General features: G+C 46.3%; 1 protein-coding gene across 1 annotated transcript in view; it reads left to right on the top strand.

The window, feature by feature from the left end:
- The window catches only part of LOC138801744 (macrophage receptor MARCO-like), a 106,847-nt gene that overhangs the window by 77,894 nt on the left and 2,051 nt on the right, over positions 1 to 26,902 (top strand). The window contains exons 3-5 of the mRNA XM_069984839.1: positions 24,196 to 24,297; positions 25,552 to 25,872; positions 26,812 to 26,892. Of these exons, the coding sequence (XP_069840940.1) occupies positions 24,196 to 24,297; positions 25,552 to 25,872; positions 26,812 to 26,892 (504 nt within the window). The remainder of the gene's footprint in view (positions 1 to 24,195; positions 24,298 to 25,551; positions 25,873 to 26,811; positions 26,893 to 26,902) is intronic.

Below are 26,902 nucleotides of genomic sequence, written 5' to 3'. Positions count from 1 at the left end.
ACACAGAGCAGAGTGCGGAGGGCATTATACACAGAGCAGAGTGCGGAGGGCATTATACACAGAGCAGAGTGCGGAGGGCATTATACACAGAGCAGAGTGCGGAGGATATTATACACAGAGCACAGTGCGGAGGACATTATACACAGAGCAGAGTGCGGAGGACATTATACACAGAGCAGAGTGCGGAGGACATTATACACAGAGCAGAGTGCGGACGACATTATACACAGAGCAGAGTGCGGACGACATTATACACAGAGCAGAGTGCGGACGACATTATACACAGAGCAGAGTGCGGACGACATTATACACAGAGCAGAGTGCGGACGACATTATACACAGAGCAGAGTGCTGAGGACATTATGTGGTTTGGCCCCACGAGTGTTGCTGTTGGTTACACCCTTCGCAAAAGCCTGTACTTATTGTAAGTGGCGATGTAGTAGTGATATAGTTTCACCACTAGATGTCGCTATTGTAAGTACATGCACTTAGTTGCTGCACAGCTGAAGTATGGAAAGGGTTATTGTTTGCTTATGTGTCACATGGATCTGTGAACCTATGAGAGTGTCTCCTCCTATCCTATCACTTTCTTCTTTACTTCTTTATGCATTCTTCACCCATTCACAGCGCACCTTACAGTACCTGTAGATAGGAAATCACGTGGGTAGAAGAAGTGTGTGGTCTTTTGATATTGGACAGGACGCAACTAAAAGTTTCTCTTTAACTAACTCTGTACAACGCTATGTGGTGTTAAGTCCTTCACAGGAGAGGATTAGTCAGAGGATTAGTCAGAGACTATCTCAACTCATGCCGATGGACTAGTAGAGTCACAACACAGGACAGACAAAGCCAAATAAAGCTCGGAACTGATCCGGATAGAGCAAAGTTGCTAAGAGCCTAGGAACTCTATCTTGCAGCACGGTTGTCAGCAGGAAATCCTCAGCAGTCCACTCATCCCAGGTAACAAGGTCTTGGGCTTGTGTCACCCTCTAGGACGGGCCCCCAGACACTGGTAGGGCAATAGGTGGTTAATGCCGACAAGAGTCGATGCTCGGGCACAAGTGTTCTTTTTCAAGTATTCTTCTATTTCTACCTCATCCTCCAACATCCCGGCAGAGCACAGTACTACTTGGGTTGGGACTTTCATGACATCCTCCTCTCTGCTCCTCTGATTTTTTGTATCTCTCAACACTTAACTTACTCAGCATGACTGTACTATTTGCTACACTCTGATCACAGATCTGGATCCTGTATTATCAAGTGTCTTATCAAGTCTACTATACTTTGTCAATGCAAAGTTGTATGTTCTGCTGCACCTAAGTACCTTCACAGTAGCTTATATTTATGGTAAAGAGACTCTGTGATCCTTCGTACCGCACCGACACAGCATATACACACTCCTTAGGACACTTCCCCTTTCTGTGGGTGGCAGTACCAATAGTCCGGGAGGGTCACACCACTCCATCCCACTGTGATAACAGACCAAGGGACCCCGCAGCAGTCACTGACCACAGGGGAACAAGGTGTATCCGGCCCTTTAAACTAAAAGCAGGTGTGCCATCATACCTGTGTGCCCAACCGGCACTGGCGTCACGACACAACACCCTATGGGTCCGGTTGCATCTTGACCAACCACCACAGGAGTGGCGTTACACTTCACCATCTAGCAAGTGTCTCGCTGTACTTCCGCCATAACACCTCCAGAGATCACCACACTAGCATTTTTGCAACAAGTATTTTCCTGTCTATAGACAGCATTGCAGTCACAGCAATACTTAGATTTGGTATTGCAGGCTGCATATTGGATTTGCCAATTTATACATAGTGCCCAAAAGTGGGTTTTGGTCTGCTCACATCTATTGTACCCAGTAATTAATCGTACATCTGATTTGTGTACATAGATTTTCTCAGTTATTACAGCTGTATTCCTATCAGCTGACATACGTTCTCTGTCCGCCACCAAAAATATGGAATACTTGACATCTGTTATACCCAGTAATTAATTGTTCATCTGATTTGTGTATGTTGATTTTTTCAGTGATTACAGCATTATTCCTATCAGTTGACATATGTTCTCTGTCCGTTAACAAAAAATACGGAATACTTGACATCTGTTATACCCAGTAATAAAAGGGGTAGTGCGGCGGTAAAGAATTATTCACAGAATAACACACATTACAAAGTTATACAACTTTGTAATGTTTGTTATGTCTGTGAATGGCCCCCTTCCCCGTCTCCCACCACCCCCACCCGTGTGCCCGGAAGTGTGGTGCACTATACTCACCTGTCACGTGCCGACACCCGTCTCCGATCTTCATTCAGTGACGTCTTCTTCGGCCGGCAAACAGCTCCGTCTGTTCCGAATGCCGGCCGCCCTCTGCAGCGTCATCCGATGCTCAGCCGCGATTGGCTGAGCATAACTGTGCTCAGCTGCGATTGTGACGCGGCGGAGAGGGGACGGGCGGCAGCGACTCGGCCGCCCGCCCGAAGATGAGGTTTGCCACAAAATGGCGGACCGCCCTCGACACGGATCAGGTAATGTATAATGCACCAACACTTCCGGGTACACGGGTGGGGGTGGTGGGACACGGGGAAGGGGGCTATTCACAGACATAACATACATTACAAAGTTTGTAATGTGTGTTATTCTGTGAATAATTTTTTAGCGCCGCACTACCCCTTTAATCGTACATCTGATTTGTGTACGTGTATTTTTTCAGTGATTACAGCTGTATTCCTATCAGCTGACATATGTTCTCTGTCCATTAACAAAAAATACGGAATACTTGACATCTGTTATACCCAGTAATTAATCGTACATTTGATTTGTGTACGTGGATTTTTTCAGTGATTACAGCTGCATTCCTATTAGCTGACATAAGTTCTCTGTCCATCACCAAAAAAAGGGAATACTCAACCCAGTAATTATTCGTACATCTGATTTGTGTATGTGTATTTTTTCAGTGATTACAGCTGTATTTCTATCAGCTTACATACATTCTCTGTCTGTTAACAAAAAATATGGAATACTTGACATCTGTTATACCCAGTAATTAAAGGGGTAGTGCGTTGTTTTAAAATTATTTACTAAATAACACACATTACAAAGTTATACAACTTTGTAATGTATGTTATGTTAGTGAATGCCCCCCTTCCCCGTGTTCCCCCCCACCCACGCTAGACCCTGAAGTGTGATGCACTATACTCACCTGATTTGTGTCGACCCCCATCCGCCATCTTGGGACAGTGATGTCATCTTCGGGAGGCTGGCCGAACCGCTCCATCCGTCCCTCATGCCGGCCCCCCTCTGCCGCGTCATCAGCTGCTCAGCCGCACTACCCCTTTAATCATACATCTGATTTGTCCATGTGCATTTTTTTAGTAATTACAGCTGTATTCCTATCAGCTGACATATGTTCTCTGTCCATTAACAAAAAATACGGAATACTTGGCATTTGTTATACCCAGTAATTAATCGTACATGAGATTTGTGTACGTGGATTTATTGAGAGTGGGTAGATCTGGTTTTATTTTGCCTTTTTGTATCTTATATCTAAGATTTCATATCTATCTTCTAAACATGGTGAGAACCAGAGGTGGTAAGCGAGCAATATCCGGTGTAGGAGGGGGAGATAGAGGTAGTACACAAGGCACTACTTCCAGGGCTCCGGCCAACATAAAAGCGAGACCATTGTCAGTAGCAGGACCATCAGGCCTGTCCTCTATTGCCCGGTTTCCTGTGCGCCTTGTTAATGATCAGCATTGTCAATATGTTCTTCAGTGGTTCTCGGACCCTAAATCAAGCGCTTTGACCTCCTCTTCCTCTCAGTCACGGCCACAAATGTCATCATTATCATCGTCAGTCCAACTGGAAGCAAACATAGGTAGAAAGTCCCTACCCAATATACAGGTTACTGAAAATAATCCAGATTCTGAAGAGCTCTTTGACCACACAATGCAGTTGGGGTCAGAAGGCGGTTTAAAAGTTCAAGAGGCCAAAAAGGAGGATTTAGTCTGCTCTGACACCCAATTGCTGATGCCCTCAGAGGAGGATCAGGAAGCTAGTCTGTTGTCAGAAATATTGAGCGGTCAGCAATGCCTGAAAGTGCCTGTGGCTTCTAGGATTAGGTAGTTACAGTGCACGTCCGGCCAAAGAAAGGGAGGGACTGTCGCACAAGTCTGCTGATATTACTGCGCCAGCCGTGGTCAGTGGTGGCAGCGGGGAGACCGGTACTAGGTTTTTGCCATCCAAGAGGTCCCAAACCTGTGAAGACTGGGCTTTTTTTGATCAAGCCTCTGATTCTCCGACTGAGGTGATATGTCATATTTGCCGGCATTTAGAGGAATAAATAAAAAGTGTTTAAGTACCACGAGCATGAACAGGCACATGCAGGGAAAGCCTGAATTGCTGTCGAATAGTCGCTCAGAGAAAAAAGGCCACACAGGTCCTGGGCTTCCAACCACCATGACATCTACTGCCTCCTCCTCCACTTCCAAGCCAAAGTGGTGCTCTTCTGCCGATGTGCCGGTGCAGCATGACCAAGCACCATCTGCACTCAAAGATACTGTTGGCTGTTCCCCACCACCACCAACACAGCTGACACCTTCGCCTACCACCAGTGTGACCTGCACGCCATACAGCTGCCAGTCCAGCACTTTCACCCCAACCATCCCAAAGCCAAAAAACTTAATGTTGGCATTGCCAAGCTGTTGGCTTTGGAAATGTTGCCTTTCTGCCTGGTGGACACAGATGGCTTCCGCCATGTTCTGCCCTGGCATGTCCCCAGTATCAGATGCCTAGCAGGCATTTCTTTGCAAAAAAAGATGTTCCTGCCCTGGCTCGGCACGTTGCAGAAAATATCTCAAGCATGTTGGCTGCATCTGTGTGCACCAAGGTCCATCTGACTACAGACGCATGGACCAGTAAGCACGGTCAAGGTCATTACATATCTCTGACTGCTCACTGGGTGACTTTGGTGGCTGACACTGCCTCTGGGTCTTCGTCAACAGTCTCCAAAACTGCTGGGATGGTGCACAGCCAGGATCCCCAACCTCGACCAGTAGCATCACTTGCCTAGAGAAACCAGGCCATTCTTAAATTAATTTGTCTTGGAGACAAATCAACACAATTAATTTGTCTTGGAGACATCAACACACAGGTCAAGAGCTGTGAAGGCTCTGCGCGCTCAGACCGACGACTGGCTGGGTGCTAAGAACCTGGCATCAAGTAAGGTGGTGTGCGACAACGGGAGCAATCTCCTTGCTGCCCTTAAGATCGGCGGACTTACGCACGTGCCTTGTCTGGCACAAGTCATGAACCTGGTTGTGCAGAAATTTCTTAAGTGCTACCCTGGTGTTGATTGGCTCCTCAAGAAGGCTCGAGGTCTTAGCTCCCACTTCTAACATTTACATCCTGCTTCTGCACTACTGGCATCGTTGCAACAGGATCTGGGCCTCCCTGTCAACCGTCTCATCTGTGATGTGGCAATACGCTGGAATTCCACGCTCCACATGCTCCAGCGATTGTGGCAGCAGCGTAATTCCAATATGCAGTACGAAATCTCGCATGGCTTGACTAGCAGTGGTGCGGACCTCAGGGTGTTCACTCATAGAGAGTGGAGACAGGTGAAAGATATGTGCACTATCCTTGCCAGATTTGAAGAATCCACCAAAATGGTCAGTCAAGACGATGGCCTTGTCAGGATCACCGTGCTGGTGATATTTTTACTGGAACAAGCGTTAGGCACTTAGCGGCAGCAGGTCTCAGCAGTGATGGAGGAGGGGGAGGAAGAGAAGTAGGCAGACACAGAACCTTACTCACCGGAGGATGTAGAGGACCCAAATGTTTGACAGTTGTATAGGCCCCCTGTAATGCTGCTGGCCCCTATATCGATGCCCCCCATTATGCTGTATAGGAGAAAAACTCATGACGACTAATTGAATAAATGTATGGCAACTGATAATTACTGATGGCAACTGATGGTTTTTCCCTAAAAAAGGATCAAAAACCTGATGACAACTGATGCCTTTTTGGCATCAGTTGTGACATCAGTTGTAGTCAGGTTCCTACAAAAAAACAGAAACAGATGCAACCTATATTTGTACACTAGGCCTTAGAAGATGAAAACTTGACTTGAGTAGGGGACCTGGCAGAGGGCCACTGTAGAGAGCTGTCCAGCTTGCGTCCTTCCTCTACAATGTCCAACACAAGACTTATGCACTTCCTCTACCCATGTGACTTCCTTCTAAGGGCATCTAAAGTGCGCTGTGAGAGGGTGAAGAGAGCAAATAGAAGAAGTAAAGAGAGAGATGATAGGAGAGAAGAAGAACAGATTCCTATTGGTTCGCAGATCCATGTGACATACAAATAAACAATAACCCGTTTCACACATCAGCTGTGCAGCATCTGAACACACATATCTAATACAGTGACATCTAGTGGCGAAACTTTATCACTACCTTCATCACCACTTCTATACAATAAGTATAGACTTTTCTGAAGGGTGTAACCAATAGTAACACTCGTGGTAGGATACCACATTACAGCTGAATGTGTTTTTGAAAAATATACCTGTATGAGCTTGATGCGCACTGCATACACCTCTTTCTCCTCATCCTCTTTGTAGACCTCCAAATGGTTATTTTTTAGATGCCTCCATCTCTCCTGCCATGTTCTTCTACCTAATTTAGTTGAACCGCAACCTCAGTATTTCCCTTTGGGCTCTTCTCGCTGCCACCAATGGTACCAATTTTTCATGAGTGGGTAAAAAGACCCTTTTTGTCAGTCAGCATTGCAGAATAATTAAAGTGCTTGAAAAAGCGTATTCTTCTTCCAGCCATTCGTCTGCGATTAATACAGCCCGAACCGCTTTGTGCACAGATGCTGTTCAAACTGCGTTTCAAAGCCCTCGGCGGTTCTGATCAGATTTGTCATTTTTAAGAAATTTACGTTTAAAGACCTCTAATTTCCAATAGAAAATAATGGCCACACTGTAAACGCCAATCACAGCAGATATGCAAATAGCTGAAATATAGCAGCCAATAGGAACTCTGAGGTCTTGTCAGGCAATGTATCACAACATTCACACAGTCACATGTCCACTATTGGCGAATAGAAGATGTAGAAGTGTGAAGGTCCTTAACGATTTTGTCTCACTGACATGAGTAAGATTGTCATGGTAACCGAGCAATGATCTTTACCATTCTAAGTAGCAGAGTTCAGTCAGTAAAGTAGCAAAGCTGAGCCAGCCCGACACCCGCACTATGTAGCAGAGATTTGCCAGCTGTATAGCAGAGCCGACACCCGCACTAAGTAGCAGAGCTGACCCAGCCGTGTAGCAAAGCTGACACCCGCGCTACGTAGCAGAGCTGAGCCAGCCGTGTAGCAGAGCCGACACCCACACTACGTAGCAGAGCTGAGCCAGCCGTGTAGCAGAGCCCACACCCGCACTAAGTACATAAAGGGACGGTTCCCAAGTCGCTCTTAAAGGGGCGGTACCCAAGTCGCTCTTAAAAGGATGGTATCCAAGTCGCTCTTAAAGGGATGGTACCCAAGTCGCTCTTAAAGGGACGGTACCCAAGTCACTCTTAAAGGGACAGTACCCAAGTCTCTCTTAAAGGGACGGTACCCAAGTCTCTCTTAAAGGGACGGTACTCAAGTCTCTCTTAAAGGGACGATACCCAAGTCACTCTTAAAGGTGTGGTACCCAAGTCGCTCTTAAAGGGACTGTACCAAAGTCGCTCTTAAAGGGAGAGTATCAAGGGTTAAAGTTTCTCTTAAAGGGAAGTCACTGCTCTTTTCAAGCACTATGTATTTCCCTGGAAATGCAAATCTAGTTAAAAAAAAAAAATCTAAACATGTGTTAGATTAATCAATCTCTGGTATAGAGGAGTTGGTGGTTACATTTTTTCTGATTGGGAAAAAGCCCATTTTGGTTAGTTTACATTGCTGGATAATTTTTAAAAAAATCAATCTCTTCATTTGTTAGATGTATCGATGTTTCGTACAGAGGAGTTGGTGGTTAAATGTATCCTGAGTGGGTACAGAGCCCATTTTGACAGTCTGCATTGCAGAACAATTTTATTAAAATAATCTCTTCATCTGTTAGATGTATCGATGTTTCGTACCGAGGAGTTGGTGGTTAAAGTTATCCTGAGTGGGTAAAAGCCCCTTTTTGTTATTTTTAGAGGTGAAATACCCTGCAGGGCCCCGTACCTCTGAACCCCCTATAGCTATGCCACTGTCCTCTTTTTACTTATCCCTTAAAAGAAATGCAGTATTTAACCCTTTTTTTTCCCCTTTCATTTTTAACCCCTTCACGTCAGTAACATGTATATATACGTTCCTATTGCACATGCCCCGTGCAGTAGGAATGTATATATATGTTCCTGACTTCAGGGGGCTTTGTGATGAGAGCGGGATCGCTGCAGGGATAGCGATCCCGCTCTCATCTGACTGCAGCAGCGGAGGTAATGAGAGTCAGCTGCGATCCCGCAGCTGACCCCCCATTAACCCCTTAGTGATACGGCGGTTACTAACGGGCCAGTGCCGCCGCTGCATTTCATCTCCCCCCACCGTGAATCCACGGTGGGGGGAGATGAAATAAGTAAAATCAGACCCCAGATCAGCCCCCCTAGTGCCCCAGTAACTAACCCCCCCCTACAGTGAAAATCAATGTATAAAGTACAAAAAGTGACAAACATTCAAAAAAATAAAACACACACTTTTTATTATAGTAATAATTGCAGTTTACTCCCAAATTACCCCTAACCCCCCCCCAGATTACCCGTAACCACCGCAGGTTGCCCGTACCCACCCCAGGTTGTCCGTAATCACGTCAGATTGCACATAACCCCCCCAGATTACACGTAACCACCGCACGTTGCCCGTAACCACTGCACGTTGCCCGTAACCACCGCACATTGCCTGTAACCACTGCACATTGCCCGTAACCACCGCACATTGCCAGTGACCCCCTCCAGATTGTCCGTAATCACCCCAGATTGCCTGTAACCACCCCAAATTACATGTACCCACCCCAGATTACCTATAAGCACTTCAGTCTATCCGTAACAATTCTAGATTGTCTGTAACCCCTCCAGGTTGCCCGTAACCACCGCAGGTTGGGCATAACCACCCCAGGTTGCCCGTAATCATGCCAGATTACATGTAACCCCCCAGATTGCACGCAACCACCGCAGGTTGCCTCTGACCACCGCACGTCGCCTCTGATCACCGCACGTGGCCACTGACCACCGCACGTGGCCACTGACCACCGAATGTGGCCACTGACCACCGCACCTTGCCTCTGACCACCGCACCTTGCCTTTGACCACCGCACCTTGCCTCTAACCACCCCAAATTGCCAGTGACCCCTTCCAGATTGCCCGTAACCACGCCAGATTACAGGTACCCATCCCAGATTACCTATAAGCACTTCAGTTTATCCGTAACCACCCCAGGTTGCCTCTAACCACCCCAGGTTGCCCGTAACCACCTCCAGATTACCCGGAACCACCTCAGACTGGCCGTAACCACCTCCAGATTACCCGGAACCACCTCAGACTGGCCGTAACCACCTCCAGATTACCCTGAACCACCCCAGACTGTCCGTAACCACCTCCAGATTACCTGTAATCTAATTTTTTTTTATTTTGTTTTAGTAACTGCGCTATTCTAATAACCATTACTAGCTGCGGTTTTGCTCCAGCAAATTGGGGCTCCTTCCCTTCTGAGCCCTGCTGTGTGCCCATACAGTGGTTTATGCCCACATATGGGGTACCGTTGTACTCAGGAGAACCTGCGTTACAGATTTTGGGGTACATTTTTTTCTCCTGTTCCTTGTGAAATTTACAAATTTCAAACTAAACCAACATATTATTGGAAATTAAAGTTTTTCATTTTTTTCTGGCCAATTTTGAATACTTTCCTCTAATACCTGTGGGGCCAAAATGCTCATCCTACCCCAAGATTAATTCTTTGAGGGGTGTACTTTCCAAAATGGGGTGACTTTTCTGGGGGTTCTATTCTGTAGACATTACAGGGGCTCTGCAAACGCACCTGGCGCTCAGAAACTTCTTCAGAAAAATCTGCACGGAAAATGCCAATTGGCGCTCCTTCCCTTCTGAGCCCGGCTGTATGCCCATACAGTGGTTTATGCCCACATGTGGGGTACCGTTCTACTCAGGAGACCCTTCGTTACAGATTTTGGGGTGAATTTTCTCTCCTGTTCCTCGTGAAATTGAGAAATTTTAAACTAAAGGAACATTTAATTGGAAAAATTTGAGTTTTTCATTTTTACTGTCTACTTTTGAATACTTTCCTCTAATACCTGTGGGGTCAAAATGGTCACCACACACCAAAATGAATTCTTTGAGGGGTGCACTTTCCAAAATGGGGTGACTTATGGCGAGATTTTACTCTGCTGGCACTACAGGGGCGCTGCAAACGCACCTGGCGCTCAGAAACTTCTTCAGCAAAATCTGCATTGAAAAAGCTAATTGGCGCTCCTTCCCTTCTGAGCCCGGCTGTGTGCCCATACAGTGGTTTACGCCCACATATGAGGTACCTTTTTACTCAGGAGAACCTGCGTTACAAATTTTGTGGTACTTTTTTTCTCTTGTTCCTCGTGAAATTGAGAAATTTCAAACTAAAGGAACATATTATTGGAAAAATTCGAGTTTTTCATTTTTACTGTCTACTTATGAATACTTTCCTCTAATACCTGTGGGGTCAAAATGCTCACCACACCCCAAAATAAATTCGTTGAGGGGTGCACTTAGTAACTAATTTATGTGATACGACTTTCTTTTTTTAGAAGCAGAGAATTTCAAAGTTCATAAAATATAAATTTTTTAAATTTTTCATGATATTTTGATGTTTTTCACAAAAAACACACAAAGTAGTTGAAAAATGAGCCTGGTCTTTTAGGTGCAAATAGGCTTGGTCTTGAAGGGGTTAAAGCCAAATTTCAGGCTATAAGTTGTTCCATGTTTCCAGTTTACTCTTTTGGATGGTAATTTCAGCCTCTTCTACTACATATAGGTGTCAAAATTAACCCGGACATCTCCCATTGACTTTAATGGGGTTTGAGTTTGAGTTGAACTTCAAACCGAACTTCACTACTGTTTGACGTTCAACTTGAACTTGAACATTTTACTGTTCGATCATCAGGTGTGGTGTCTAGTAGCATCATGTATGGTCCATAATCAGTGGCGTAGCTACTGCGGTCGCGGCAGTCACGAAGGGGGGGGGGGGGGCCGCGAGGCCCTCCCGATCAATCACTCTTGTGACCGCAAGCATTGTTTTGCTTGCGGTCACAAGAGTCCGGCTCCATCTTCCCCCGGCTGCTGCGCGGCTGCCGGGGGTGTCGCGTCTTATCCCCGGCAGCGTGCGCATCCCAGAGCTCCCTGCGCGCCTTGGGCCTTGACTTCCGGCGCGCAGGGAGCTCTGGGATGAGACGTGACACCCCCGGCAGCCGCGCAGCAGCCGGGGACAGACCAGGAGGAGTGAGGATCAACGTGGGAGCGCGTTGTCAGGTGAGTTAAGTTTTTTTTTTTTTTTATCAGCCTGCAGGGTGGGGGGAAAGAGGGGGGCATCTATGAGGGTGGGGGGAAAGAGGGGGACATCTATGAGGGTGGGGGGGAAAGAGGGGGCCATCTATGGGGGTGGGGGAAAGGGGACCATCTATGAGGGTGGGGGGAAAGGGGGGGCATCTATGAGGGTGGGGGGAAGGAGGGGGGCATCTATGAGGGTGGGGGGAAAGAGGGGGGCATCTATGAGGGTGGGGGGGAAAGAGGGGGCCATCTATGGGGGTGGGGGAAAGGGGACCATCTATGAGGGTGGGGGGAAAGGGGGGGCATCTATGAGGGTGGGGGGAAGGAGGGGGGCATCTATGAGGGTGGGGGGGGGAAGAGGGGGGCATCTATGAGGGTGGGGGGAAAGAGGGAGCATCTATGAGGGTGGGGGGAAGGAGGGGGGCATCTATGAGGGTGGGGGGGGGGGAACAGGGGGCCATCTATGAGGGTGGGGGAACAGGGGGCCATCTATGAGGGTGGGGGAAAGGGGACCATCTATGAGGGTGGGGGGGGGGAAAGAGGGGGCATCTATGAGGGTGGGGGGAAGGAGGGGGGCATCTATGAGGGTGGGGGGAAGGAGGGGGGCATCTATGAGGGTGGGGGGAAAGAGGGGGGCATCTATAAGGGTGGGGGGAAGGAGGGGGGCATCTATGAGGGTGGGGGGAAGGAGGGGGGCATCTATGAGGGTGGGGGGAAAGAGGGGGGCATCTATAAGGGTGGGGGGAAGAGGGGGGCATCTATAAGGGTGGGGGGAAGAGGGGGGGCATCTATGAGGGTGGGGGGAAAGGGAACCATCTATAAGGGAGGGTGGGGATAGAGGGGGCCATCTATGAGGGTGGGGGGGGGGGGAAAGAGGGACCATCTATAAGGAAGGGGGGAGGGGACCATCTATAAGGGGGGGAAGGGGACCATCTATAAGGGGGGGGGAAGGGGACCATCTATAAGGGGGGGGAAGGGGACCATCTATAAGGGAGGGGGGGAAAGGGGACCATCTATAAGGGAGGGTGGGGGAGAGGGTGGCATCTATAAGGGAGGGTGAGGAGAGAGGGGGCCATCTATAAGGGAGGGGGTAGAGGGGGGCCATCTATAAGGAGGGGGAGAGAAGGCCATCTATAAGGGAGGGGGGTAGAGGGGGCCATCTGTAAGGAGGGGGAGATGAGGCCATCTATAAGGGGGGGTGGGGGGAGAGGGGGCCATCTATAAGGAGGGCAACATGGGGGGAGAGGGGCCATCTATTTGGGGGGGGCAACATAGGGGGAGAGGGAATACACAGAGGGGGGGCATATATTATTAGGAGGTCACATAGAGTCAGGGCTACCCACTAAATGAGGGTGTAAAGGGGCCAATACAGATGTGCAGTGTGTAGAGAGATGAGGATGGTGCCAGTGTGAGGAGCCTAATATATCTGTCTGGCAGATTCTGTGGATTCGTGGCTCGGAGAAGTTCTCATAATGGCACAGGACGGATGGAGAAGATGATAAAAAGGAAAGAACTCTGATCAGAGAAGACGTCACCTGATATAACTGCACTGTAATGTATATGGTGTATAGAGCCTGTGTAGAGCTGGGGCCACCTCTGTATGACTGGATGAGGTGATTTAGTATACTGGATTTGGTCAGTAACAATATGGTGGTGATGGTTGTGGTTGTGGTTGTGGTGTGCCAGTAATGTTTCCTTCCTATATACTGGTATTACTGGCAATATTGGTCTCAGTATACAGGATTTGGTAACAGTATGGCGGTAATATATATGGTGATAATACTTTCTCTTCCAATATGCTGGTGTTATTGGTAATATCTGTCTTGGTGTGTATATGCAGTATATACATATATATAAATATATATACACACCAATAGCATGACTTGGTCGTGAAAGGGGGGGGGGGGGGGCAAGTTGGCCTCTCGCACCAGGGCCCAGGAGACATTAGCTACGCCCCTGTCCATAATGACATCAGGTGTGGTGTCTAGTAGCATCATGTATGGTCCATAATGACATCAGGTGTCAGCTGGGTTCACACTGTGTTTTTGCAGTCCGCTTTACGTAACCATTTTAAAATTGCAACTTGTGATCAACTACATTTTTGTGTGCGCTAAAAAAAGAAGAAAAAAAAACTGCATCTGTTTTGATTCGTTTTTTCATAATGGAAGTCAATGGAGAAACAAATTGCATATAATTCGATCCGTTTCAATTCTTTTTCCCCCCATAAAATGTATATGTCAAATGGACTCCAAAAGATCAGGACAAGGGTCAGTTCCCCAACCTGTTAGGGACCACTGCTATATGTGATAAGAAGTATTCAGCATCACCCTGGGGTAAGTCCTAAAGGGCCACCCCAGTCTGATCCATCTTTACATCTTACTGCAAGCTCTTATACATTGTAAACTCTTAAATACTGTAAGATATCATATTGTAAGCTCTTATATACTGTAAGATATCATATTGTAAGCTCTTATATACTGTAAGATATTATACATTGTAAGCTCTTATATACTGTAAGATATTATACATTGTAAGCTCTTATATACTGTAAGATATTATACATTGTAAGCTCTTATATACTGTAATATATTATCCATTGTAAACTCTTATATACTGTAATATATTATACATTGTAAGCTCTTATACTGTAATATATTATACATTGTAAGCTCTTATATACTGTAATATATTATACATTGTAAACTCGTATATGCTGCAAGCTCTTGTGAGTTTGACTTAATGGTTCCATGTGTATCTCTGTATTGTCTGTTTTTCTATGTATGAGCCCCCAGTATTGTACAGCATTTTAGGGGTTACCTCACTGCACTGTGCTTTCTAGGACCCAGCAGGATGCTAGAAGCTGATAATGTGACCCCTTTAGTCTGTTCTCAGTTTACAGTCCTGGTATCCGCATCATGTGGCTCCCTCTGCTGGCAGCTCAGGGGCACTTCTCATGTGTCCCAGTCTTCTCTTCCTCTTTCTCTGGTATAGAGCGCCCCTTGGTGGCTGGTCCAGGCCTATCTGATATTCCTGGTAATGCAGATTCATTGATCGCTCTGTTGCCAGTCTGGGGGCTGCGACCACATTTTACTAACTCGGTAAATATTACAATAGCATCAAAGCTTAAAATGCGACATTAACCACTGGATATACAACCGGAGTAAAAGCTCTAATGACAGCATTAAGTCCGCAGGCCTGCTCCCTCATCGATCACCGGGCTGAGGCTGCGTTCACTCCGCGTCCTTGTCGATGAGTTTTGTTACTGGATAAATTGTCAGGATAAAAGTGAATGTTGTTTGATCACAGTTTTATGTCGGTCATTGCTGGAGCTGAATTATCTGGAGATCACGGCCATTTCCAGATGCAAATAATGGCGAATACATAAAGAGAACGCCATTATACGTTACTCCTTTATATTTCCCTCTTATCTATTTATAAATGCACCTCCAAACCCCCAACTATAGACGGGACAGGGGTCACTGGACCGGGGGCATCATCCTATTCTCCATCAAGTCACACAAAGGTCCCATAGACTTGTATGGGACCGGTTATTATATGCACAGGCCTCTGTACATATAGGAATCAACAGGCAATGATCAATCCTTTTCCAATGTACAATGTGAACACAGCAAGCAATGTCCACACCAAAGAGGCATCTCCTAACCTATATAACTGGAATGGGGGTGTAGTCCACCATATTATTCTATATTACAGACAACAGAGGTAACAACGTATTCTGGCTTGACCGGTCACATTAAATTGCTATATTCTGGTATAATTTGGTATATGCATACTTTTTGAGCTTTTTCCAGAATATGCACCACACACACAGGCTATAATCATTCATAAAGATTATAATATATTGTAAACAGCATCGGGACCGAAACTCCAGCCAGAGGAGTAGGAGAAGGGACCATTGCCATTCCCTCCAGTAGATGGCGCCAAATAACTTACTGATGACCTAAGAACACGGGTCCTGGACCAGAGCTGGACATTATATAATATATTCCTCTTATAAAGCCTTCACTCCACTAATGTAATCACCCTGCAGTGATGTAACGCCTCTCCATAATACCCTCCTTCACCAATTACCCTTTTATTATCTATCTCCTTCATCACCCATCTATTACCCCCCTCTATTCACCTACTATAAGGCTATGTTCACACTATGTAAAACTACGGCCGTAGTTCTCACCGCAGAACTACGGCCGTAGTTTTGAGGGGTGGAACATAGCCTTATTTTCAATGGGATCCCGGCCGGAGCGTACACACATCGTATGCGCTCCGGCTGGGATCCCATGCGGCGCCAGAAAAAAACTGACATGTCAGTTTTCTGCGGCCGCAGAAAGCCCTGTCAGCTTGCTTCACTTGCTTCACTGTGGGCTATGGGAAGCTCTGATGCAGGCGCGCGCTGATGCACCCGCATCAGAGCTCCGCAGCCAGAAAGATCACCCGGCCAGTACTTAAGTACCGGCTGGGATAATCCGGGCTGAGACCGGCCGTTCCATGACCCGGCCGGGGTCACGAAATGGTGCATTTACACAGGCAGATTTATCTGCGGATTTTTGAAGCCAAAGCCAGGAACAGACTAAACAGGGAACAGGTCATAAAGGAAAGACTGAGATTTCTCCTCTTTTCAAATCCATTCCTGGCTTTGGCTTCCAAAATCTGCCAGATAAATCTGCCTGTGTAAACGCACCATAAGGGTCCATTTACACAGAAAGATTATCTGACAGATTATCTGCCAAAGATTTAAAGCCAAAGCCAGGAATGGAATTGAAAAGAGGAGAAATCTCAGGTTTTCCTTTATGACCTGATCTCTGTTTATAGTCTGTTCTAGGCTTTGGCTTCAAATCTTTGTCAGATAATCTGTCAGATAACCTTTCTGTGTAAACGGACCCTTATGCTGGGTTTACACGGAGCGATAATTCGCCCGATCGTACGATTAACGATTTTGAAGTGACGATTTTTCTTTTACAACGATCAGCGTTTAGACTGTACGAGATATCGTACAGAAAATTCGTTTTGCGATCGTTTTGCGATCGCTTAAGCCTATCTCACACATAGGGAAAATCAGTGAACGACTGTTTACACGGAGCGATCGGCAAATCGACGATTTAAGAACCTGGGAAAAGATCAAAATGAACAATTTTTCGATCGTTTGCCGCATTTACATGTACGATTATTGTTCGAATTCGATCGTTATCGCGAAAATTCACCCAATAATCGCTCGGTGTAAACCCAGCATTAGGGTGTGTTTACACAGAAAGATTTATCTGACAGATTTTGGAAGCCAAAGCCAGGAATGGATTTTAAAAGAGGATAGATCCCAGTCTTTCCTTTATGACCTGATCCCTGTTTAGAGTCTGTTCCAGGATTTGGCTTCAAAGATCTGTCAGATAAATCTGTCTGTGTAAGAGCACCATTCGGCTATGTTCACACTACGTAAGTTTCCGGCCGTAGCGCGTTCCGTGAATAAGCGGCCGGAGACTTACGTAGTTTGCGTACAATGGAAAGTATACGATGTACGGCTGCACAGTTCACACTATGTACGAACTTACGCCCGGATCATACGCAGTGCCGTAAAAAATGAACCAGACCATTGTTTGCGGATGAAAATGCCGTAACTTACGCCCGTAACGTAACATGCGGTCCCGTACGTAGTGGTGATTTCTTCATTTTTGCAACTTTTGTGCCGATCCAAAAGGTTCTGTGGGGTGTCCGGGGCTAGGCGAAGATTTCCAAGTAAAAGACTGCTGTCAGATCGCTACGTAGGGCGCTCGGGAACAGTAAGTAGACTTCGGGCGTAAGTTCGCGGTCCGTACGTAGCCGGCCGCAAGTAGCGTAAATCTCCGGCCGGAGTTTACCGCATATATGTCCGGCCGCAAAATATGCGGCTGGACATATACGCAGTGTGAACATAGCCTTATGCTGGGTTTACACGGAACGATTATCGTGCAAATTTGCACGATACGATCGAATTCGAACGATAATCATACGTGTAAATGCGGCGAGCGATCGAACGACGAGCGAGAAATCGTTCATTTTGATCTTTTAACAGGTTCTTAAATCGTCGTTCGTCATACTTTACCTGCTCCGCGTAGCAGGTCTTCCACATCCCCGACTCCCCTCTTCAGTGCACTGATTGACTGAAGAGGGGAGCCGGGAATTTCAAATGGCTCCCCTTCAGCCAATCAGTGCTGAAGAGGAGCACTGATTGGCTGAAGAGGAGCCGTTTGAAATTCCCGGCTCATCTCTTCAGCCAATCAATGCGCTGAAGAGGGGAGTCGGGGATTTGAAGACCTGCTACGCGGAGCAGGTAACGTATGCTCGTGGCCGGGGCGGCGGGGGCGATCGGAGCGGCGGCAGCAGGGGGGGCGATCGGAGTGGCGGGGGCTGGGGGCGATCGGAGCGGCGGCAGAGGGGGTGGCGATCGGAGCGGCAGCGGGGGGGGGGGCGATCGGGGCGGCGCAAGGGGCTGCGGTTGAGCGGGGGGCGGGCGGGCTGGCCGGGCTGCGGGCGCGCGATCGCAAAACGATTGCAAAAAGATTTTTCCTTACGATATATTGTACCGTCTAAACGCTGATCATTATAAAAAAAAAATCGTTACTTCGAAATCGTTAATCGTGCGATCGGGCCAATAATCGCCTCGTGTAAACTTAGCATTACCCTTCTCCATCATATTATTATTTCATCACCCTCCTCCCCATTCCCCTTCTATTACCATCCTTTATGATATTGGCCCTATTACACAGAGTGATAATCTGCCAAATCAGGTTTATTCGGCAGCATTATTGCTGTATTAAAGACAATGATCGGCCAATAAAAACAATCATCAGCTGATCGTGTCGTTTAATGGTGCGTTTACACGTAACGATTATCGTGCGAATTTGCGCGATAACGATCGAATTTGAACGATAATCGTACGTGTAAACGCAGCGACAGTGGGATGCAATGTAAGCCTGTCTATAGTAGGTTATCCCCCCAATACTGTCCCATATACTAGTTAATTCTCCCCTTTGTGCCCCATATAGTAGCTAGCCCCCCAATAGTGCCCCATGTAGTTTTTTAATCCCCCTAATAGTGCCCCCACATAGTGGCTACCTCCAGCAAGTACTGTCCAAATACTAGTTACAACCACAATGGTGCCCCATATAGTAGTTGGGCCTTAATAGTGTCCCATCTAGTAGCCAATTCCTCCCAATACTGCCCCATATCCTAGTTACTCTGCCATTAGTGCCCCCGGTAAGTAACCTCCTCTCTGTCCCCCCCTGCAGTATGCTGCATCCCCTCCATGCAGTGCTTCCACCAAAAAAAGCAAAACAAAAACTCACCTGTCACCCGCCCCCCGGGCAGCACTTTTTGTCTTGTGCATTTTCCTCTCAAATCTTCTGTCGGAGACAGTATGGTACAATGACACTGCCTGTGCCGGATGTCCCTCCAGGTATATGATAGAGGGCCTGCAGGTCAGATCTGGTGCAGATCTGGTACCACGCTGCCGGCACCAGGAGATGTCAGAAGTGCTGCTGGAGAGCGGGACACATGATTTGCTGTCCCTTCCCCCCAAGCTGGTTAATCGGCCTCAGACGGGCGGCAGAGCCTCTCAGCCAAAACTAAATGGTGTGATACTGAGGATTGACTGGCAGTAGCCCGGTCTGCCAGATTGCCAGTCTAGCCATGCTTTATATTAAAAATGATTGCCCCTCTAAAAAATGTTGGGCAGCTAAACCAGGAGCTGGAGGAGCAGCGTGGGGTTGAGGTACCTGCCTAAATACACAAATTTGGGAGTTATGTGTATGTGGTGTATACAGGACGTGGTGGCCGTGAGTGGCAGGGTATAAATTGTAATAACGGTGAGGGTCTGCTCCGCTCTCTAGGAGGTCTTTAGTCTACACTATGTTGAGGTATCATGTTAAATCCATAGAAGAACTGAGATTTCTAATGCTGAAAACCCCTGACTGAAATCCTCAAACTTCTGTTTCTGAGAATGCTGACTCCTCATCGGGAAACTTCTGGGTGTAACAAAGAAAACTTTAAAAGCTGCTGATTGTCTCCAAGGTCTTTGTGGTTTCTGGTTCCTGTTGGAGGAGCTTGGTCATCTTCTGGGTAAGGGAGACCATAAGTGGCAGTCCCTGATTGTGGCTGAGAGGATGGCGGCCAATGACATGGAGACATTCGAAATAAGCGGTAAGGACGTCAAATGTTCCTTCATCCTATTGAGACCAATGGGAGATATTTCATATTATTATAATGCAAAACTTGTCGGGTCAGATGGAGCGCAGGGGGGGGCACTGGCATCTGTCATCACCCCCAACTCCTAATATAAGGGGAGAAATGGTGCAGACAGTGTCGGCAATGATCCCAGATGGAGGGTAGAAAATCAGCAAATATCAGATTACTTCTTCTCTTTCTTATTTTGTGGTCAATTCTGTTTCCCCCTTTCTTCTTCTCTTTGTTATTATTGTTATAGTTGCCATAATTGTTGCTATCACTTCCTCCTTTTCATTATTGTAGTTAATATTTTAGTACTTCTTCTCTTTATATTGTATTTACGATTTTTTTTATCATCTTGCTGTAGTATTTACTATATCTATCATCATCATCATCATCATCATCATCATCATCATCATCATCATTACTATCAGTTCTGTTGATGTTGGCCAATATAAGTGGTACTGACTGCTCCGGAGACTATTATATCTGTGATGGGTCCCAGACTCTCTGCAGTCTTATTGGCCACAATACCATATATTTCCATATTCATTCACTGACGCAGAAGTTATCAGGTCACTGGGGTATCTTCTAAAGCAAGTGGTTACTGGACCTTCTTCAGGATATTACCAGAGTATCTTTTAGAGGTTACTGGGTGACTAAACCTTCTTCTGAACATTATTGGCCACTAGACCGTTGTCTTTAGATGATAGTAGACACGTTATCTAGATTACTGGTCCATCATCTAATATTTATTAGGTCAATCAACTCTCTTCTAGAGGTTACCAGGTCAGGTGAAGACTCTTCTAAGGGTTATTAGGCCACTGAAACATTGGCTAGTTGACCTACTGTTCAGTGTTTTCACAAACTCCTTGTCACTCATTCCACCCTCCATCCCACCACCTTTCTCCCAACGTACAAGGAATTCCTTCCTCCACTTCACCAACCCTCACCAGAGGACAAACCAAGCCCTAACATTTACATAGTACAATTACAGGTAATATACCCAAATGTAGGTAATTCCATTGTAGGTATCCCCCCCCATGTTGACATCCCTCTTTAGGTAGTACCCCTGGCAGTTGCCCCCCCATAAATGATAACCCCAATGTAAGTTACCTTCTTGAAGAAAGCCCCCATGTTGACATCCCCTCTGTAGTCCCCCTAGCAGTTGCCCCCATCAAAAAATAATATCTCCCAAATAAGGTATTCCCTGTGGATAATCTTCCAGTAGGGAGGCCACCCTTCTTTTTAAGATGTAAGAAATAAACATATACTCCCCCGGCTGAAGTGCTGCGTTAAACCACACACTCCTCTTCCTCCTCACTCAAAGCTCTGGAGAACAAATCAGCTTCTTGTGGCCAGAGGTATAATGCTGCCTGCAGCCACAAGAGTGATTGCCAGATTGGGGAGTCAATGGCTCCTCGCTCTGTCAATCACAGCACTACATCATATAACTGTGATCGCTCATTACAAGCGCTCATGTTTAAAGGGCCAGGCGCAGCACCCAGAAGCCGGAGAGGAGTAGGAGATCTGGCACTTGCCCGGGTTTGTTGGGTGCTGACGGTGGCCCTGCCACCCCCTTCTGTCTGTGGGGACACGTGAGGCAGCCACTGTAAGTGGCCACATAGCAAAAAGTAAGAGGCAACTGGACCAATTTCTAGAGGCCACTAGGTCCCTGGAAAAGCTTTTATAGATAACGTTAAAAGAAGACTAGACCATGAAGTCACCAGGCCACTGGCAGCATCTTCTAGAGGTTGTTGGTCACAGAAGCATCTTCTAGAGGTTACAGAGTCACTGAACCATCATCTGGAGGCTACCAGGCCACTAGACCACCTTTAAGTAGTAACTGGGTCATAGGAGCATCTTCTAGGGGGTTGACAGCCAATAAACCATCTTTAAGAGGGTCACTTAATCATCTTCTAGGGGTAATGGACCAAATTCTAGGGGGTTACTTCACCACCGAACCTGAACCTTCAGGAATTAGAAAACAAAGTTGATCGACCAGCAGGGATTACAAGGTCTTACAGTCACTGATCACAATCAGGAGGAAATCTATAGCTTTCTGATTCGCTTTAAACATAAGACCTCAAAACACATTAACCTCTTCCTGAGACCTGGACCATTCATGCAACGTCTCTGTAGTCATACAACAACAATGAACCCCCCCATATATCACAAATAGGGAAGTAGTGACAGAAATAAAGTGGTGGTGGTGGGGGGTGATCCTAAAATATACACATCATTGGAGCCAGGAAGGGTGAGGCTCCAGAAAGTTCCTAAAAAGAAGAACCACAAGAGACATTAGGAGAAGAAAGAAGTGAGAACAATGAGGACAGTAAGATGATAGGTCTTATTCATACAGTCCATCATACATCTCATCAGACTTTATGAGGCTTCAAGGTTCATTCTAGAAGGTATTGGAGGGTCCGTGAGGAATCATTGCAATTTAGTGGAGGATGCGGACGATGCCAGAAGACTCCAATAATAGGGAAGTGCATAAAAGCTGTAAACCTGAAAGTGTCCATTCAGTAGGAGATGACCACAGGCCACGGGCAGGGTGGGAATAACTACACATCAATAGCCAGAGTCAGACAGTAGGTACAACACCCTAATAATATCTGCACATATATAATAATATCTGTACTTATCTAATAATATCTGTACTTATACTGAACATGGCAGAAATCCCTGGTAACATGGCAGAAATCTAATTGTTCTGTGATACTATCAACCGTGACCAAAACTGTAAAAATGCTGCTGATTGATAGTAATAATGATGATGAATGAGAGAGAGAATAACAACAGATACTAAAAACTACAACATGATACTACTACTAATCCACTTAATGGCAGTGATGACAGTAATGGAGCTAATCATAACCATCTATTCCTGGATCAGGGGAGTTCTCCTTCCATTGTGTTTGGTTACATGGTGTCTTATATACAGGGCCCCCCTTACATGGTGTCTTATATACAGGTGTGGTGTCCCACCACAGGTGTTGCTTATTGTTGCACTCTTCGCAAAAGTCTGTACTCCAAGTAAGCTGTGGTAATGAAGCAGTACATAAGTTTTGACACAAGATGTCACTGTTGTATGTAACTGTACTTATGTTTTGCACAGCTGCAGGTAACCACAGGGTTATTATTTATTGTGACTTGTACACCAATGAGGATCTTCTCTTCTTCTCTACCTATCTCTGAGCTCCTTTCTTTATGCTTTTCTTCTCCACCACTCACAGGGGATATTACACCACCTGTAGGAGGTTGTCACATGGGAAGAGGAAGCATACACCTACTTTAGTGAGTAGTCAGGTTGTTGAGCAGAGCAGACACACATGGGAGACTTAGACACCAGTTCCTTGAAAGCAGCACTTCCACACACACTGTGTTAAGCTACTCAAGGGAGAGGACAAGTCAGAGAAATCCCAACCCACCCCGAGAACAAGTCTAAAGGTGCAGGACAGTATCCTGATAACAAGAGGAACTGATGCAGATAGAGCAAAGTTGCTAGAGGCCTAAGTACCTATGTGCCACAACGATAAAAACCACAACTTTGTAGTCATGTAGATGATGGAATATTAGTCAGAGTTTTGACTGAAGGGGCTACTTTGATACCCAGATTTGGCGCTTTGGAATACACAATAGGGGGTCTCTCGGGGAGTTGAGTGCCTAGCAGTTTGTCTTCCGTTAGGGTTCCCCCTTTACATGGTGTCTTATATACAGGGCCCTCCCTTACATGGTGTCTTATATACAGGGCCCTCCCTTACATGGTGTCTTATATACAGGTTCCCCCCTTACATGGTGTCTTATATACAGGACCCTCCCTTACATGGTGTCTTATATACAGGGCCCTCCCTTACATGGTGTCTAATATACAGGGCTCCCCCTTACATGCTGTCTTGTATACAGGGCCCTCCCTTACATGGTGTCTTATATACAGGGCCCTCCCTTACATGGTGTCTTATATACAGGTTCCCCCCTTACATGGTGTCTTATATACAGGTTCCCCCCTTACATGGTGTCTTATATACAGGACCCTCCCTTACATGGTGTCTTATATACAGGGCCCTCCCTTACATGGTGTCTTATATACAGGGCCCTTCCTTACATGGTGTCTTATATACAGGGCCCTTCTTTACATGGTGTCTTATATACAGGGCCCTTCCTTACATGGTGTCTTATATACAGGGCCCGCTTACATGGTGTCTTATATACAGCCCCCCCTTACATGGTGTCTTATATACAGCCCCCCACCTTACATGGTGTCTTATATACAGGGCCCTCCTTTACATGGTGTCTTATATACAGGTTCTCCCCTTACATGGTGTGTTATATACAGTGTCCCCCCCCCCCCGTATATAATATATTACCTCTCCAGGATAGTCCTTGCTTATTAACCTTGTAATAATAATATCTCTTTTCTTGTAGATGTAAAGTCAAATAAGTCCAAGAAAGATAAATTTGTGCACATTTTCCTATGCGTATATGTGAGCTTTTTGACGGGTGGACTTGTGTACTTGGCTTGCAGAGGTAAGAAGAGTCTGGAGACACCACTGACACTATATACAGATTTCCACACTATGCACCACATACAATATACACAACATGTACAATACACACACAATGTGCACTATACCTAACGTACAATATTCAAAAAAGTTATCCCTCTGGGAAAGGCCTAGCCAGTGGAGTGGCTCCTGTAGGAAAAACCAAGGCCAGGTATCCATCCACATACAGCTGTTTCGGGGTGTTGCCCCTCATCAGTGTGGAGCTGGCTAGGTGGAAGCAATGCCTAGTAGAGCCATAAGGGAAACAGATCGCTGATCTCAGGGAGACCAACCAAACGATAACACTGCCAGCTCCCAGTTGAAGCGCTCAATGCAGTGAAATCCTAGGTGCATTGTTCCCTGGGAAACAAGAATATGCAAAAGAAGAGTCTGTGGAACCTCATCTAAGTGTCTCAAAACACAGGACTAGCCAGCCAAGGGGCGGCTCCTGTAGGGAAATCACCAAAACCACCATGTTAAGTGGCCCTATAAGTCAATGTAATGACAAGGCCAGGTATCCATCCACAGATAGCTGTTTCAGGATGTTGCCCGTCATCAGTGTGGAGTAGGATTCTGGCTAGGTGGGAGAAATGCCCAGTACAGCCATACGGGAAACAGATCACTGATCTCAGGGAGACCAGCCAATGATAACACCGCTGGCTGCTGGTTAAAGTGCTCAGTACAGTGAAATCCTAGATTCATTGCCCCTTGGATTTTACTGTATTGAGCGCTTTAACCAGCAGCTGACCTTTTTGGCTGGTCTCCCTGAAATCAGTGATCTGTTTCCCCCAACATACAATATACACACCAGGCACTATACACAACATATTTACCCTGTATACAATATTTGTTTTACACAACACTATACACTAAGCATCTACCCGGTATACAACATACACTATACACAACATACACATCATGCTCCTTAATGGATTTGACAGCTTCTTGGCTTTGTCCTTCTCCTTTTTATACAGAATCTGTCATGTAGCTCTACACTTCTATGAGGGGTTTAGAGCTTTGTATCCTATTTTTTGGTTGTATAAGGTCACTCAGAATAACTTGATGATTAATGGTGGGAATACAGGTTGAGTCTATGTTTAATCCCACAGATTAGCCCTCAGATTGTGCTTTATCTCATGGATTAACCAAGGCTCATGGGTGCACAGTTTATCTTCTTCTATAAGGCTCCTTGAGCTCTTCTATAAGGCTCTGAGCTTTGCTATGTTTTTTGTGATAGACTTAGCTCTACAGAAGGAATTTGCCGCCTTCAGAGATGATTTCTGTAATTTGAGATGTCCAGAGGAGTCGCAGACCTGGAGGAAACTCCTTGGAGGTGCAGAGGGCTCCACTATGGACGTTGATGTGGAGGAGATGATCCACAGCCAGAACACAACATCATTGTCTGCAGGGAGCAGGCTGGTGGCGGTAGAGAAGGAGATCAACCTCATACAGATCAAGAACATGGAGCTGGACATGAGAATCACAAACTTTACATTATCAGCAGGTAGACCAGGAGAGCAAGGACCACCAGGGATTCCAGGAGAAAAAGGAGAAAGAGGTGAGAAGATCTGGAGAGGATGGTGGGTCAGAGCCTGGTGTCATGGGGTAGTGACATCAAGAGTATGGGGAATCAACAAGAGAAATCATGTACATGGAAGGGACAAGAGGAGAACACAGAGATGTTGCAGGGGATTAGAGATTATCTGAGAGGTATCATGAGATAGGTCCGAGATATATGGAAATAATAGAAGAGCCTAGAAGGAGGTCTTTAGAGGATCAGAGATTATGTGGTGGAATGGTAAGTATTAGGGGATTAGGTCAGAGATCTGTAAATAAGTGGTGGAGATAGGAGGAGAGCACAGAAGGAGGTCTTGTGGGGATCAAGGATAATGTGATGGAAGGTATGGGATTAGGTCAGAAATATGGAGATATATGGTGGGATAGGAGAGCACAGAAGGAGGTCTTGTGGGGATCGGAGATAATGTGATGGAAGGTATAGGATTAGGTTAGAAATATGGAGATATATGGTGGGATAGGAGGAGAGCACAGAAGGAGATCTTGTGGGGATCGGAGATAATGTGATGGAAGGTATAGGATTAGGTTAGAAATATGGAGATATATGGTGGGATAGGAGGAGAGCACAGAAGGAGGTCTTGTGGGGATCGGAGATAATGTGATGGAAGGTATGGGATTAGGTCAGAAATATGGAGCTATATGGTGGGGATAGGAGGAGAGCACAGAAGGAGGTCTTGAAGGGGATTAGAGATTATGTGAGTGGTATTGGGATATTTGGTGAGAATAGGCAGAAAGCAGAGAAGGAGGATCTGTGAGGATTATGTGAGGTGAGGTACCCGGAGCTAGGTTGGCAAAGTATGGAAGGGATAGAAGGTGAGCACAGAAGGAGCTCCTGTGAGGACCTGAGGTTACAGAGCTCCAGTATGCAAAGCAGATAGAGCTCCACACATCTGTATGGTCACAATTTGTGGCTTCTTTCTAGGACTTCCGGGCCAGAAAGGAGAGGAAGGAAGCAGCGGTAAAGTGGGTCTCCCTGGACTACCTGGACCTCCCGGAAAGGATGGTGAGGAGCA

The sequence above is a fragment of the Dendropsophus ebraccatus genome, chromosome 9, assembly GCF_027789765.1.
Source record: "Dendropsophus ebraccatus isolate aDenEbr1 chromosome 9, aDenEbr1.pat, whole genome shotgun sequence".
NCBI classification, from domain to species: domain Eukaryota; kingdom Metazoa; phylum Chordata; class Amphibia; order Anura; family Hylidae; genus Dendropsophus; species Dendropsophus ebraccatus.
The sequence above is the reverse complement of the archived record's forward strand: the minus strand, read 5'-3'. Positions and strand labels throughout refer to the sequence as shown.